This window comes from Sphaerodactylus townsendi, linkage group LG02 (assembly GCF_021028975.2).
Source record: "Sphaerodactylus townsendi isolate TG3544 linkage group LG02, MPM_Stown_v2.3, whole genome shotgun sequence".
In the NCBI taxonomy this organism is placed as follows: Eukaryota; Metazoa; Chordata; class Lepidosauria; order Squamata; family Sphaerodactylidae; genus Sphaerodactylus; species Sphaerodactylus townsendi.
In genome coordinates this window covers 169184016-169201067 of record NC_059426.1, presented here as the reverse complement: position 1 = coordinate 169201067, position 17052 = coordinate 169184016, and the positions used below count along the sequence as shown (strand labels likewise).

General features: G+C 46.8%; 1 protein-coding gene across 1 annotated transcript in view; it reads left to right on the top strand.

Moving 5' to 3' along the window:
* Positions 1–17052, top strand: part of SYNE2 (spectrin repeat containing nuclear envelope protein 2) — a 260281-nt gene that overhangs the window by 206639 nt on the left and 36590 nt on the right. Inside the window, 3 exon segments of the mRNA XM_048484653.1 lie at positions 274–297; positions 356–514; positions 2102–2271. Coding sequence (XP_048340610.1) covers positions 274–297; positions 356–514; positions 2102–2271 — 353 coding nt within the window.

Below are 17052 nucleotides of genomic sequence, written 5' to 3'. Positions count from 1 at the left end.
ACAAAGGTTCACGGAACCCGTTTCAGTTCTCTTTGCCGCCATTTGCCCAGCAGCTGCAGGGACCAGCTGGGATTGCTGGAATCCCGGTGGCAGGAGGTGGCACAGTTCACACAGGAAACACAGTGTTTCCATGAGAATCGTGCAGCCAAGAATCCTCCCACCCGAGAATCCCCCACCTACCTGCATGACATTTCGGCTGCCTGTTAGAGAATCCACACTAATGGCAGAATCCACCATAATGGTGGACGGGAAGGGGTGGGAAACTCAACGAAGCACACCTTTGAATTATGCTTGCAAGTTTTGTCTGCCTCTTGAGACCCACTGGAATAGCAACCGTGCCTGTCTCCTTCCGCAGGTTTCTCTGCGCAAGCAAGAGATCAAGGACCGGCTCAATGCCTGGATGGTGTTCAGCGAAAAAAATAAGGAGCTCTGCGCTTGGCTGGTGCAGATGGAAAGCAAAGTGCTCCAGTCGGCGGACATCAGTATTGAAGACATGATAGACAAACTGCAGAAGGTCAGCGGGCTTTTGCAATGCGGCACACTTCCTACCACCGCTTGGACCATATGGCAAATGGTACTTACGCGTTGCTGGGCACCACAAAAGGTTTCCAGCATTGGCCGCGGCCTCTACAGTGCTGCTAATTCCAAGCTCGGAATCTAATTCCCAAGGACGCTTAAATGGTTAAAAAATTCAGCCCTCTGATTTGCTCACCGCTAGACTTGCAAGTAACTCTTTCCGTGGTCTTTTTGTGGTGGGCCAGAATTGTCTCCAAGAGACCATAGAAGGAACTCAAGCGCCCCCTCCCTTTTAAGCCACAAACAGAGGTACGCTTTTGCAAGCGGAACAGGACAAATATTGAAACTTTTGTGGGCTTATTTGCAAGCCTGCCTGTAACTTCCAAAACCAGTTGATTTACTTTTAAAGAAATCCATCTTGATGGGATCAGAGGCGTAGCTGGGCCAAACTGCACCTGGGGTGGATTCTGTGTTTTCTGCCCCCCCCCCAGGCCTTGCCTTGTGCCCCCCCCCCACACACACACCCACACACACCTTAGTTCAGCCTGAAAAAGTTCAGCCTGAAAAAGCGGCCTGTTCAGTTTAGGTTGAAAAGGCGCTCTGGTGAGAACTAAACTTCCCAGGAGATCTTGGGGCTCACGGGGTCTCCTGGGTAGTGTAGTTCCCACCAGGGCATATTTTCAGCCTGAACTGAACAGGCCGCTTTTCCAGTCTGAACTATTTCAAGCTGAATGGAGGTAAAGGGGGGGGGGGGGCACGGGGGATAGGGGGAGGGGTCAAGGCAGGGGTGTAATGAGGCAAACTGTAGCCCTGGGCAAATCCTGAGTTGGATGCCCCCGCTTCCCATGGCTGGCCACTCCACCACAACCAAATATTTTTTGCACCAGGACATTGGTGCCTGCAGGGGGTGCATTTTTTAGACATATCAGCACCAAGATTTTATGCATTATCATCAGGAGACTGTCCTTATGGTACCCCCCAGGTTTGGTGGAGGGGTTTGGTTCAAGGAGTGCCAAGTTATGGACTCCCAAGCAGGTTCTTATCCCCATTGTTTCCAAATGGGAGACTAAAAAATAGGGAGATAGGGGCTATAGGCCTGAGGGTCCATAACTTTGGGCACCTCATTGGCCCCCCTGAACCAAACTGTAAATTCAAACCTTGGGGGGTACTCATCAGGAAGTCTCCCCTGATGAGGACCCTGTTTCTGAGGACTGTGCCTTCAGAAATATGCCCCCCACCGCCTGCAACCCCCATTGACAGCAATACAGAAAACTCAATGCAGAACAAAGATTCTTGGGCAAATTTCTGGGATGTTCCTGCAGGGGGCGCATTTTTGGACGTATCGGCACCAAAATCTCCGGGTATCATCTGGAAACTGTCCTGATGGGACCCCCCCCCCCTCCAAGTTTGGTGCAGTTTGGTTTAGGGGGTGCAGTTTGGTTTAGGGGGTCCCCATTCTTTGCTTAGGAAGTGAATCTAAAAGTTGACTCTATATTCTCTAGAATGATAATAATAATGAATTATGCCGCTATATATATAATGGCTGGATCCTATATACTAATAATCACATCTGTATTTTTGTCAGGACTGCATGGAGGAAATCAACCAGTTCAGCGAAAACAAGCTCATTCCTCTCAAGCGAATGGGCAGCCAGCTGATCAAAGCCAGCAACAAGAGCCAGGTGGCCGAAATCGATGAGAAACTCAACAAAATCAACCACCACTGGCAGCACCTTTTTGACGTCATTGGAGGACGGTAAGAAAGCGGAGGAACATTGGGCTTTGTCATTTGGTAGTAGACTGGGAATAGGGAATATTGGAATATTGTGTACAGTTCTGGGCACTGCAGTTCAAGAAGGATATTGACAAACTGGAATGTGTCCAGAGGAGGGCAACCAAAATGATAAAAGATCTGGAATCCATCCCCTACGAGGAGAGACTTAGGGAGCTGGGGGTGTTTAGTTTGGTCTAGAGACGGTTAAGGGGGGAAATGATAGCCATGTCCAGGGATGTCATGTTTGAAGGGATGTCGTGTTGGAGAGGGAGCAAGTTTGTTTTCTGCTGTTCCAGAGACTAGGACTAGGAGTAATGGGTTCAAGGTGAAGGAAAAGAGATTCCACCTAAACATCAGGAAAAATATCCTGACAGTCAGGGCTGTTTGACAGTGGAATACACTACCTTGGAGTATGGTGGAGTCTCCTTCTTTGGAGGTTTTCAAACAGAGGCTGGATGGCGATCTGACAGTAGTGCCTTGATTATGCGTTCCTGCATTGAAGGGGGATGGACTTGATGGCCCTTGGGGTTTCTCCCAACTGTAGGGCATCTGCCGCAAATGATTACACATAGAAGGCAAATGGCGACATGTTGTATAAACATATACTTCATTATATATTTAGGTGTCATTCAGGCAGCCTTGCAATTTAGTAGTTGAGTGTTGAGTGAAGATTTCAGGAACCAAATGTTCAAGACCCCATTCATAAATGAACTCAGTGACTTGACTTAGGATGCAGTGCCCTCTTTCACTCCCTTATTTAATGTATTCATTTATTTATTCCATTTGGACAGATCCACCCCCCTTCCCATATGGGCAGCATATGTATCCAGTTGATGCCGTAGAACATCTTTTACACTTAAATCCCAACTCCATACATTCAAAATGAGAGATAAAAATATTTGTACTCTAAATCTTAACGCCATAGAATTCCAATAAGGGATAAACAGCTGAAGAATAAAATTTTAGAATTATGAATTCCCTTCAGGACCCAATGCTGTTTGGTGTTTGGTTGGGGGAAAACGAGGGGGAAAGGTGGGAAGGAAAAGAGATGGGAAAGAGAGGTCAGCTAGAATGGATGCCATTTCTGTCCCCAACAGAGGCGGAGCTACCAGGAGAGCTTGGGAGAGGTGTTATTGCATCTCCACCCAGGCATGCCTCGGGGAATGCCACCCCACGGTGCCCCCCCACACTTACCTTAGTGGAACATTGCTCGCTTGAGGAAACAGCCTGTTCCTTCAGGGTTGAAAACGGCCTGGTGCATTTTGTTGAGGAGCACTACACTTCCCAGGGAAACCATGTAGCCCTAGGGCCCTGGGTATGGGAAGTGCAGTTCCCACTCCAGGCTGTTTTCAGCCTAGAAGGGACAGGCCGCTTCCAGGCTGAATTAGGGGGGCTTTTTTTTGGGTGCCACTGGGGTAGGGTGGGGTGTGGGTGAAGGTAGAGGCGGAAGGAAAACAGAGTGTGCACCGGGCACACTCTGTCCCAGCTACACCTCTGGTCCCCAACCATAACCCGCCTTGAACCACAAGGGATGAAGAGGTTAAAATGTATTAATAAATAATAACAAACACCCCTTATGGGTTTGCATGAGGACAAAATGAGAGAGACTTCTTGGGAGGGAAGGACACATTTTTAAAATGAATAAACTTTTTAATGTACTTGTTGACTGAAACCATTTCTACCCTGCTTCATCTCCATGGACTCAAGGCAATTGACAGTGCAGCACCCAGGTTGCAAAGACACAAACTGTAGCAGCCAGATCAACAAAATTAAAACCCAGATTAAATGCAGTCCAGGTTTTAAATTTGCGTGATCAAAGTAGAGGTGTGTAAGAAGCACATCCAAATTTGCTGGGAAAGTTGCCACCTTACCGAATGCTCTCTGGAAGAGTACGGCCTTAAAAGTCCCTTCTCTTCTGAATCCCGCTCAGGCTCCACATCCAAAATTGCCACATACTTGTCAGACTGGAGCTGGCAACCCTGTTCCTTACCCATTCTTGTAGCTTGTTCCAAACCAGGGGTCTTCAAACTATGGCCCTCCAGATGTTCATGGACTACAATTCCCATCAGCCCCTGACAGCATAGCCAAGTGGTAGGGCTCATGGGAATTGTATTCTATGAACATCTGGAGGGCCATAGTTTGAAGACCCCTGTTCCAAACCATGGGGCCCATTGCAGGAAAAGCCAGACCAGAAAAAAGAAGTATAAAGCTATGTCATCAGCCTATTGGTAACAACCTGCTCCAAAGCTTCTGATGATTTCCACCAATGACTGTACATAGAGAAGAAGAAGTAGAGTTTGGATCTATACCCCACTCTTCTCTCCTGTAAGGAGACTCAAGGTGGTTTACAAGCTCCTTTCCCTTCCCCTCACCACAACAGACACCTTGTGAGGTAGGTGGGGCTGAGAGAGCTCTGAAGAACTGTGACAGTCCAATGCCACCATAGCAAGAACACCTAGGAGTGCAGAAACACATCTGGTTCACCAGATAAGCCTTTGCCACTCATGTGGAGGAGTGGGGAATCAAACCCTGCTCTCCAGATTAGAACCCACCTGCTCTTAACCACTACACCATGCCGGCTGTCTTGGGGTTAAAATGGACTCTTGAGATAATCCACATTATCAGGTCTCAGCTAGCTAATTAAACAAAAAAATGTTTTGCATATACACCTCAAAATTAGAGCCCTCATTTTATTATATTGCATGTATTTATTGAATGTGCTCTTGTTATTTTAGAGCCTCTGGGGGTAGGTGGCATAAAAGTCGAAGAGATAGATAGATAGATAGATAGATAGATAGATAGATAGATAGATAGATAGATAGATAGATAGATAGATAGATAGATAGATAGATAGATAGATAGATAGATAGATAGATAGATAGATAGATAGATAGATGAGAGATAGATAGATAGATAGATAGATAGATAGATAGATAGATAGATAGATAGATAGATAGATAGATAGATAGATAGATAGATAGATAGATAGATAGATAGATAGAATGAATGAATGAATGAATGAATGAATGAATGAATGAATGAATGAATGAATGAATGAATGAATGTAGAGTATAAACATGAGATGCATACCCTAAGGAAGGAGCCATTAATAGCCACAGCGTTGTCTTGAGCCAACCTGTACGCATAATCACTATGATTGTATGTTTTGTATGAAGTTCAATAATGTGAGACATAAAAATTTTCAAAATATTTACTGATGCTGTATTCCATGAGTAATTTTCTGCTCCACATATCTAAATACTCTCTGTTTATCTTTAGTTGTAAGGGGTGTTGTCCTACAAATCATGTTAGGTGGGTTAAGAGTGAAATATGAAGCATGGACAAATGCAAGTGTTTCTATATGGTTCAAGCTTATCACCTGGTCCATCTAGTCCAGCTCTCCTTGCTACTCGCCCGAGGTGGTCATTCGCCTTTCAAGTGCTCCTTTGGGAAGCTCACATGCACGATGTCAATGAGAAGCAATGGCCTGTTGCTGCTGCTGCTGCCCTTCCAGAGCACCTGGTCTATTCATAAAGGCATTTTGCAATCTCAGACTAAGGAGGATCAAGATTGGGAGCCATAGATGTGAGCTCTCTCCCTCCACATAAATCTGTCCAAGCCCCTTTTAAAGCTTTCGCTATCCAGGTTAGTGGCCCATCACCACCTCCTGTGCTTGCAGCATATTCCAAAACACCAGTCACGCCGTTGCTTTGAAGAAGTGTTTCACTTTTATTAGTCCTAAATTTCTTCCCCAGCATTTTCAATGAATGCCCCCCTAGGTTCCTAGGTATTGTGAGAGAAAGAGAGAAAAATTTATATACTCTGACAACATTTTCTACCCCCCATGCATGAATTTCAGACTTCAATCATTATCCCCCCCCTCAGACGCCTCCTCTCTCAAACTAAAGAGTCTCCAAACATTTGCATCCCTCTCCTCATAGAGGAGGGTTAGCTCCAATCCCTCAATCATCCCTTACATTGCCCTTCTCTGCACTTCTTTTCGTCTCTTCAATATCCTTTTGAGATGTGGTGACCAGAACTGAACACAGGTTAAATTATGTCCCGGTTAAATTATGTGAATTCCTGAAAACAGATCTGTGTTTCCCTACTTCTCTGGAATAAGTAGGAGAATGTGTAGGACATCTGTGTAGGACTCCTTTTAGGGTTTTCACCAAATTTGCAGGCGAAGTACAATTTCTATGTGAATATTCGAGAACACCTATTCTCAGAGTTCTAGGGTGATAGCTGTATAATATTTAATGGCACGAGTTATCCACGATTCTCGCTCAGTTACCAGGCGATGTAGAGTTGAAATTGTGACCACCATATGTAGACACATATGGTGGTCACAAAACACATTAAAACTCTGCATAAAACCTGGGCAACAGCAGGGGTCGTGAAATCTGCCATCAAATATTATACTACAATGAATGCCTGAACTCTGCGCAGGCAAGTTGCTCGAAAACATTTGCATGGCGTCGAAACAAGTCGAAAAAACTAAGCGGTCCACAGCGGAGCATCGTTGTAAACAACTTCCTTCACTTTAAACCCATAAACAGCCTGAGACAGATGGGCAAATTAGGGGGAGCCGTTGTCTGTTTAGTTCTTGAGTCGCTTTTCAGTTCGGGCAGACAAGCTCCGCTATGCCATATGGCACCAGTTGAAGCGAGTCCTTTTGAGTCCCTCCATTGTGCCTGTACATGCTTGGTTTGCATTGTTTGCCGGGGCTTTGTCTGTGCCTCTTAACAGCTGGACTGCGATATGCGTGTGTGTGGGAAGGGTGCCGGGAACTCAGTGTCGCTAGAAAGCAAAGTAATGACAACAGCAATGGGACATCTGTCCGGTTTGAACGGTAATATATGCAAATGCGATTCTCTGGAGGCTGTTTCGCATGACAGTGATTGAAATAAAAGTGCCGAAATTGCAAATGCCCCTGCGTAGATGCCTGCATTTAGAATACAACGGGCTCTTATCGATGTTGGAACTTGCAGGATACTAATAAGGCCTGAAGTGACCAAGACTGAGATCTCGAAGCTGTCCGTTGGTAGAAAATGTTGACTCGGTGCGTGCAGCGCTGAAAAAAAGCAAACTCTGTGTGGTGGGTGGTTGGAAAAGGCTTTGGATATAAAACAGTCAACAATGGAATGCCCTTGAATAAAGCTATGGTCCAACCTCATTTGGAATGTTTTGTACAGTTCTGGTCACCACAAGTTAACAAGATGATCGCAAAAATGGGAAAAGTACAGAAAGGGCAATAAAAAAGGCCAAAGAGTCTGGGACTTTTCAGACTAGGGCAGTGGTGGCGAACCTTTGGCACTCCAGATGTTACAGACTACAATTCCCATCAGCCCCTGCCAGCATGGCCAATTGGCCTTGCTGGCAGGGGCTGATGGGAATTGTAGTCCGTAACATCTGGAGTGCCAAAGGTTCGCCACCACTGGACTAGGGAAAGAAAAGGACAGCTAAGGGACGACATGAAAGCGGTTTATACAATTATTCATGGGATCGGAAAAGTGGATAATCTCTGAAATGCTGTGTCCAAATCTCCTGGCAGTGTGGTTGAGTTCTTTAATTATTGCCTGGTCGCGGCAGTTAAACTGTTAAAACAGGACACGTTGTGGTCGGTTTTCCGGGCTGTGTGGCCGTGGTCTGGTGGATCTTGTTCCTAACGTTTCACCTGCATCTGTGGCTGGTGTTTTCAGAGATGTATCACAGAGAGAAGTCTGTTACACACTGTGTCCAGGGAGAAGGGAATGTTTAGTGGGGTATATCTTGCCCATGTCCCAGGATGGGGAACCAATCAGTAAGTGTTTGGGTGGAACTTGCTATGCAAAGGTGTGGTTGAGTGCATTGAATTGCGGGTGGGGTTATCAGTCCATTTACATTTGTAGTCTCATTTGCATTCCTTTCAGCAGCAGCAGCAGCAGCAGCAGTATTGGTGAATGCAAATCCTGCGTCTTGGTGGAGTCCATTGTCCATGAACTTAGCATGCCCTTGGCCTTTGATTCTGATGTTTTTAAGTACCGGTAGCCAAGCTTTGTTAATTCTCAGAGTCTCTTCTTTCTTTGTTGAAGTTGTCTTGGTGTTTGTGAATTTCAATGGCCTCCCTGTGCAATCTGACATAGTAACCTTCCGAATTGTCAACAACAGGCTTTTGCTGTTGCAGCATCTTCCTTGTGGAATAGCCTGCCTTAATGAGGTCAGGAAGCCTCACCACGAAAGCTGGCATGGTGTAGTGGTTAAGAGCAGGTGGACTCTAATCTGGAGAACCGGGTTTGATTCCTCACTCTTCCACATGAGTGGTGGACTATTTTCTGGTGAACCAGATTGGTTTCCCTGCTCCTACATTCCTGCTGGATCACCTTGGGCTAGTCACAATTCTCTCCAAACTCTCTCAGCCCCACTGATTTCACAAGGTGTCTGTTTTGGGGAGAGGAAGGGAACGGAATTTGTAAGCCCCTTTGAGTCCTTACAGGAGAAAAAGGCAGGATATAAATCCGAACTCCTCCTCTTCTTCTTCTTCTTACTATATAAAATGCAGTTGTTCAGAAGAGCTTTTCTGTAAAGGTAATAGGTTATATATAGGTGGTGTAGTCAGTGGTGGGATCCAAAAATTTTAGTAACAGGTTCCCATGGTGGTGGGATTCAAACTGTGGCGTAGCGCCAATGGGGCTGGACAGGGCACGACAGGGGCGTGGCCAGGCATTCCGGGGGTGGGGCATTCCTGGGCGGGGGTGGGGCAAGGACGCAGCCGCTGCGCCAGTCCTTGGGCGGGAAACGAATGCACGCAGGCGCAGGCTGCCACGCACGCCGGTGCACCTCCTGCTAGACTGTTTCAAGTTCTGCGCGCTACTGCTGAGAGGAGGAGCGTAACTAAGGCAAAAATCACGTGGCAAAATCACCAATTAGTAACCCCCTCTCGGTACACACAAATAATTGGTAACCTACCCTCGGGAACCTGTGAGAACCTGCTGGATCCCACCTCTGGGTGTAGTGGTTAAAAGTGGTGAACTCTTAACAGGTTCAATTTCCCGCATGTCGACACGAAGCTTGCTTGGCGACCTGGGGCCAACTACAGTTCTAATTACATACAAAGCGGAGCCTGAGACAGTATAAATGTCAACAGCAAAAAAACATTTTTTTGTCTGGCTCTAATACAAGATTAAAAACTCCATTTTATTGAAAATATTTAAAACATATGTATCCTTAATCATGTGAGCTATACATGAGGCGGACAACAAATGCATCTGAAGCACAAACACACATTCGAAGGGAAATCCCTAAACCAGCCATTCTCAACCAGGGTTCCATGGTACCCTGGAGTGCCGTGAGCATGTCCCAGGGGTACCGTGGCAACACTACCGCCCCCCTTCATTTTTGTGGTGTCTCCCACCGGCGCCAGCAAGGACATGGAGCTGGCCTATGGGGCAGGGCCTGCCGCGAGGTCAGCAGCCCCCCCCCCCCCCCGCAGTGCTTCCCTTCACCCTGGGAGGGGAAGGTGGGGGGTGTGGCAAGCAGGGGCAATGGGAGGGGAAGGTGGTGGTGGCGGCAGGGGTACCATGAGATATGAAGAGTGAGGTCAAGGGTACCCTGACCTCGAAAAGGTTGGGAAACACTGCCCTAAACCAATTCACAGGCAACAAGTCTCTAACATGGGATCATCATATTCTGTGATGCGATCATCATATTCTGTAGAGTGTGCACAGTTCTGAGAAACAGTCATTGGCTGATGGTCAATCTGAGATGCACCTCATGTATAGTTCACTTGTTTAAAGATACATATGTTTTGAATTTTTTCATTAAAATGGAGTTTTTAATCTTGTATTAGAGCCAGACAGGGGTATTGCGGTTTTTTGCTGCCAACTACAGTTCTCCCAGAGCTCTGTCAGCCCACTTGGAGGCAGGCAATGGCAAAGCACCTCCGAATCTCCCTTGCCTTAAAAACCCTACAGTTTCACCATAAGTCAGCTGTGGCATGATGATGATATCACACAGACAGTAGGTTATGCCGTATAAGAATAGTTCAGGAAGTCAGTTTGTGCCGCTGTGTAGAATGTATTATCAGTTTGTTGTATGCGCTACCTTGCTCTCATTTCATTCACTTTCTACCAACATAATACAATTTTTAACGATATTTCACACAGTCTCATGCCTAATACATTATGCTTATTTAGATTTTGGAAATCCTAATTTTAGGACATTCCTCATTAGATACCTCCTCATATTGATCCTATCAACCTGCCTGTGTAAAGTGGTGTCCAGTGGCAGCCAGCTTACGGCAACCCCGTGGGGTTCTGAAAACAAGGGATGAGCAGAGGTGGTTTGCCATTGCCTGCCTCTGCATCACAACCCTGGCCTTCTTTAGTGGTCTCCCATCCACGTTTGTCTGTTTAAAGTGGTATCGTGGCAGCCGGGTTATGGCGATCCTGTGGGGTTTTGAAAACAAGTGATGAGCAGAGGTGGTTTGCCATTGCCTGCCTCTGCATCACAACCCTGGCCTTCTTTAGTGGTCTCCCGTCCAAGTTTGTCTGTGTAAAGCGGTATCAAGTGGCAGCCGGGTTATGGCGATCCCGTGGAGTTTTGAAAACAAGGGATGAGCAGAGGTGGTTTGCCATTGCCTGCCTCTGCATCACAACCCTGGCCTTCTTTAGTGGTCTCCCATCCAAGTTTGTCTGTGTAAAGCGGTATCAAGTGGCAGCCAGGTTATGGCGATCCCGTGGGGTTCTGAAAATAAGGGATGAGCAGAGGTGGTTTGCCATTGCCTGCCTCTGCATCACAACCCTGGCCTTCTTTAGTGGTCTCCCATCCAAGTTTGTCTGTGTAAAGCGGTATCAAGTGGCAGCCGGGTTATGGCGATCCCGTGGGGTTCTGAAAACAAGGGATGAGCAGAGGTGGTTTGCCATTGCCTGCCTCTGCATCACAACCCTGGCCTTCTTTAGTGGTCTCCCGTCCAAGTTTGTCTGTGTAAAGCGGTATCAAGTGGCAGCCGGGTTATGGCGGTCCCGTGGGGTTCTGAAAACAAGGGATGAGCAGAGGTGGTTTGCCATTGCCTGCCTCTGCATCACAACCCTGGCCTTCTTTAGTGGTCTCCCATCCAAGTTTGTCTGTGTAAAGCAGTATCAAGTGGCAGCCGGGTTATGGCGATCCCGTGGGGTTCTGAAAATAAGGGATGAGCAGAGGTGGTTTGCCATTGCCTGCCTCTGCATCACAACCCTGGCCTTCTTTAGTGGTCTCCCATCCAAGTTTGTCTGTGTAAAGCGGTATCAAGTGGCAGCCGGGTTATGGCGATCCCGTGGGATTCTGAAAATAAGGGATGAGCAGAGGTGGTTTGCCATTGCCTGCCTCTGCATCACAACCCTGGCCTTCCTTAGTGGTCCCCCATCCAAGTACTACTCAGGACCCATCTTGCTTAGCTACCAAGATCTACTTTTTCTAGGAATCAAGACGATAACAGAATAGGGGGCAAAGTTGGGGGGGGGGGGGGTCTGCAGTTGGAAGGCTACAAAGGACCGGCTCCATCTCTATCTCAGTCCCCTGCTCAAACCCAATCAAATCTCCCTTCATCTCTTCTCTTTCTTGACACAGCTCCCAGTAAAGGCGAGCCCCGCCAGCCATTTTCACAATGGTACCCATAGTTTGTGGGGGTGGAAAATTCGAACTCACATCTTTTGCATCCTGCTGTCTTTTGCCAGTGAATTTTGGGTGCACGAGATGTGCAGATACCCCGAGCTGCGGGTTATGATCTTTTTCCAGGGTTCCCTTCAGTTCTAAGCAGTTCCACGTATGGGCACACCTGCGACATCTGGCGTTACAACAAGCGGGGACAAGATTAGTAGCATTACATGCTTTTATTTTAGCCCATATTCTCTTTATTTGATATTTATGTTTCCTTGACCTAACCTCTTTTCCAGGCCATTTGGCCTTGATCAAGAACACAGATGTGTTGAAGCAGCAAGTATCCAAATTAACAAACAGTGTGAATGTGAGGGTATACTTGCTTACTTTTCTCCCTTTCTCACAATACTAGAACCAGGGGGCATTCATTGAAAATGCTGGGGGGAAGAATTAGGACTAATAAAAGGAAACGCTTCTTCACGCAACGTGTGATTGGTGTTTGGAATATGCTGCCACAGGAGGTGGTGATGGCCACTAACCTGGATAGCTTTAAAAAGGGCTTGGACAGATTGATGGAGGAGAAGTCGATCTATGGCTCCCAATCTTGATCCTCCTTGATCTGAGATTGCAAATGCCTCAGCAGACCAGGTGCTCAGGAGCAGCAGAAGGCCATTGCTTTCACATCCTGCAGGTGAGCTCCCAAAGGCACCTGGTGGGCCACTGCGAGTAGCAGAGTGCTGGACTAGATGGACTCTGGTCTGATCCAGCAGGCTAGTTCTTATGTTCATTATGTTAACCAGAAACGTTGGGATAATAAAATAAACGGCAGAGAAACAAGCCAATTCAGATAGACCTGGTGGCTGGAAGGCTGTCACTGTACCTTGTCTCAGATAAAGATATTAGTACTGTCAGTTGAGGTGCAACAATTGAGAAAATTGTATGCTTCCACATTAAAATATAGTCCCAGACGAATAAGAGAAGCATCATTCATTTTTACGCACTGCCTTTGCAAAACCATTGTTTTGAGCACTATGGAACATGGTACTTTGATAGAAGAGCACTTATACCTCATGGCATGACTGTCATCAAGCTTTCCAATGGATTGCAGGAGCAGGGCTAGGCAGGCACTTGGACCCAGGCGGAGCATTCTACAACAAAGAAGGTCCAGCAGGTTCTGTGGCAAAGAAATATACAATCTACTAACATCTTTTTGTGAGCCAGAGGCCTCTTCCGCACATGCAGAATAATGCACTTTCAATGCAGCTGGATTTTACTGTGCAGAATAGAAAAATCCACGTGCAAACTAGCGTGAAAGTGCACTGAAAGTGCATTATTCTGCATGTGTGGAAGGGGCCAGAGCAGAGGTGGGATCCAGCAGGTTCTCACCAGTTCCCGAGAGTGGGTTACTAGTTATTTGTGTGTGCCGAGAGGGGGTTACTAATTGAGTCCGCTTTTCCGTTAGAAATTCCATTAGGTCCAAAAATCATGAAGTCCTGTTGTTTCCTATGTGGCTGGATAGCGAAGGTAGAAAACGGGATAATTCTCCCCGTTGGGCTGTTTTAAAAACATGCTTTAGAAATATGGTCAAGTTCCTTGTTTAAGGAAAGAATCCTTCTTTTGATTTCTAGAAACAAAATGAAGTATTTGAAAGTATTAAGTATTTGACAGGCAGTCAATGAGAGGAGAAGTAGTTGTTTCGGTTGGCAGTAGACGATAGGACTTGCTATAATGAGTTTAAATTATGGACAGGAAGATACCAGCTGGAAATTGGGAACTTTTTTTTTACAGTAAGAGTTTTTACAGCAACAGAGAAATTATTAATGCCCCGCCCCCAGAATGCCCGGCCACGCCCCCGTCGTGCCCCGCCCAGCCCCACTGGCACTACGCCACTGTTTGAATCCCACCACCATGGGAACTTACTAAAATTGTTGGATCCCACCACTGGGCCAGAGTATAGTGGCAGAGCATCTGCTTGGCATGCGAAAGGTCCCAGAGTCAATTCCTGGGCTCTCCCTCTTTCAGCTTTCGTTCTATCACTCCCCCTTGCAGTCTCTGTCTGGGAAAACTATTGTCCAGTTATGCAGTGAGGAACACACAAAGACTTTCCCCCATATCCCGCAGCCCGCACTATTTCCTTTCCCCCCCTTCTCCTGGCAGCCCCATATTTCCACCTTTCCTGAGTTCTTTTTCTTCTTTCTACTCACCAATTTTCCTTTAATCTTTCCCTGCATCTTGGTTATATTGATATTTATATGTTTCATGTATACCCCACCTTTCTGCGCAGTGGGGACCCAAAACAACCCACATCGTTCACCAGTTGTCCATTGAGTCTGCTCTACAACCCTGTGAGGTAGGTTAGGTTGAAGGTGTGTAAGTGGCCAAAGGTCACCCTTTGAGCTTCTACAGCAGAGTGAGGGTTCGAACCTGGGTCTCCCAGGTCCTAGGCCCATGGTGGCGAACCTTTGGCACTCCAGATGTTACGGACTACAATTCCCATCAGCCCCTGCCAGCATGGCCAATTGACCTTGCTGGCAGGGGCTGATGGGAACTGTAGTCCATAACATCTGGAGTGCCAAAGGTCCGCCACCACTGTCCTAGGCTGAAACTCGAACCATTATATGACACTGCCTTTGAAGGTGCTGTTGTTGAACCGTAGCAAACAGCTAGACCTTGGTGTCATACGATGGTAGCAAGTTGTACGGTTGTTGCTGCCAAGCTTGGTCCCAATAAGTCCTTCCTCAAAACAAAAAACAACCATGGAAAAGGCCCTGCCCCGTCGCCTGCCTTTTCCTGACTAACCAACAACTGAAGTGTGGCAATACTGTTGCGGTTGCCTAGCAACGGCCACTGGGGGGGAGGTTGACTACAGGCATTTGGATTATAATTTTGGGAGATTTCAACATTTCCAATTTATTTATTTTTGTTTGTTTAGATTTCGATTGTTTGCGCAAACCCCCAGGTTTTCTCAGGTTTATTGAAAGAGCTGCCGTGTCTGTCCGTGGCTCCAATCTCTGGGTTTAAGTATCCACAGATAGGGCCATGTTGAGAATTAGATATATTGATATTTGGGATTGACCCCCCCAAAAAACCTTCTACCCACTGATCTGCTCCGGTCCTTTTCCATACCTTGGGCTGAGAACTGTATGATTTGATTATGCTATCATGTTCCAATCACTTCTTTGGACCTCTGCATTTTTAAATTTTGTTTTATGTTTGCTTTGACATTTTCAGAACAAGGTTTTTTTTTCATCATCCATCCTCTAGCACCATGGTGGCGAGCCTTTGGCACTCCAGATGTCATGGACTACAAATCCCATCAGCCCCTGCCAGCATGGCCAATTGGGAATTGTAGTCCATAACATCTGGAGTGCCAAAGGTTCGCCACCGCTGCCAAACTTTCTGAGGACCACCCCTTCCCTATGCCTCTTGAGTTTTTTCCCCCACCTGTCAAAATTAAGATTTTTAAACTTTTTTTCCTAACCTTGAACGTTTGTGATTCTGACAGGTCAAAATCGGAAGGGTAAGGAGAAAGGTCACCTTTTCTCTTCCGAGTGTGACTCCAGCAAATGTGTGTGCATGTGCCGTGTGTGTGTGTGTGTGTGTGTGTGTGTGTGTGTGTGTGTGTGTGTGTGTGTGTGTGTGACGCTCTGCCTAGGGGCATAGAAGAGAAAGAGGAAGGGAAAGGTCTGAGCTCCCCCCCCCCTTTCTATGGAAGATGCTAAGACGGTGATATTAAACAGGGTGTCGTTGGAGGAGGGGGGGGGGGTCCTCTTCCCAAGTGGCTCTGCTCGCTCAGACGCTATCCCCGCAGCTTTTGGATTCGATAAGCCAAGGAATGGTATTTCCTTCTAAACAGTAAGTGCATTTTTCATCATCGACAATAGAGGCATGCCCTAGGAGTCCGTCTGCGTGCATCCGTGTGTGTGTGTGTGGGGGGGGGGGGATGGGCCTTAGCTGCGGGGAGTGTGGTGGGTTCACTTACCTTTGACAAACTGGGGAGGGGAGCCCGGGTGGGGGGGGTGAAATTGCAGGCCGTAAGCATGGAGGATAAATAGCATTCAGGGGCTTCCTCCCTTATTGCCAGTAACTGTTTCCTCCCCGTGCCGCTATCAGAGGGGATTAGCCGCTGTTCCAAATGGACGGGATGGCTTTTCTTTGTAACGCTCGGCCTCCTCCGTTTTGTTAGATTTGTCAATTAATGCCGTAGTAGAATCCATCCACAGGAAAACTGCAGCGGCACGTATGTTGTATAGGAGCACGTCAGCCCACCTAGCATTTAAAATGAAAGCGATGATCGTTTTAAAAACGCAAGGTGATGTTTTCTGCTGATTTGCATCTTCTGGACCTTGTCGTGATCGTCCGCCTTTGAAGGCGGGGTGTGTGTGTGTGTGTGTGTGTGTGTGTGTGTGTGTGTGTGTGTCTGTGTGTCTGTGTGTCTGTGTGTGTGTGTGTGTCTAAAAGGCAAGTTGTTTTCTTTTTGAAGATCACCGATGCCATTTTAATCGGCAGCGGCAAAGAATACAGCGGGGCTTCCTTTCAAGGGGCTGTTTCTCGGATGTAAATACTGTACTGACTGTTTGGTTGAGATGATGCTTATACTGATAAATAAGCATCTGTTCCTTTTCATTATCATCTACCTGAAAATTTTCCAAGACAGGGTTCACGCTTAACAGCAGTAATTTTTAAAACCCCGCGGAAGGGCATAGTACAGGCTTCTCTGTATATAATAGTTTGCTGCCCCGTTCAGTGAGACGGATCATTTAAAGCATAGAGGCTATATAGCAGTGATGGCGAACCTTTTTGAGACCGAGTGCCCAAACTGCAACCCAAAACCCACTTATTTATCGCAAAGGGCCAACACGGCAATTGAACCTGAATGCTGAGGTTTTAGCTTAGAAAAAATGGTTGGCTCCAAGGCCTACGTTACTCAGGAGTAAGCTTGGTGGTAGTCGGTGGCTTTGCTTTGAAGCAACCGTGCAACTCTTCCACTGGGTGAATCAAGCAAGCCCCATTGCCAGCAACTGAGCTTACTCCCAGGTAAAGGATCATGCTTCAGTTCTTCACGTGAAAATCAGTGGGGTTTAACAGTGCTTAACAGGGTTACCTACACTGCTTTCCCAAAACTAGGTCTTAGGTTTAATGCTAGGT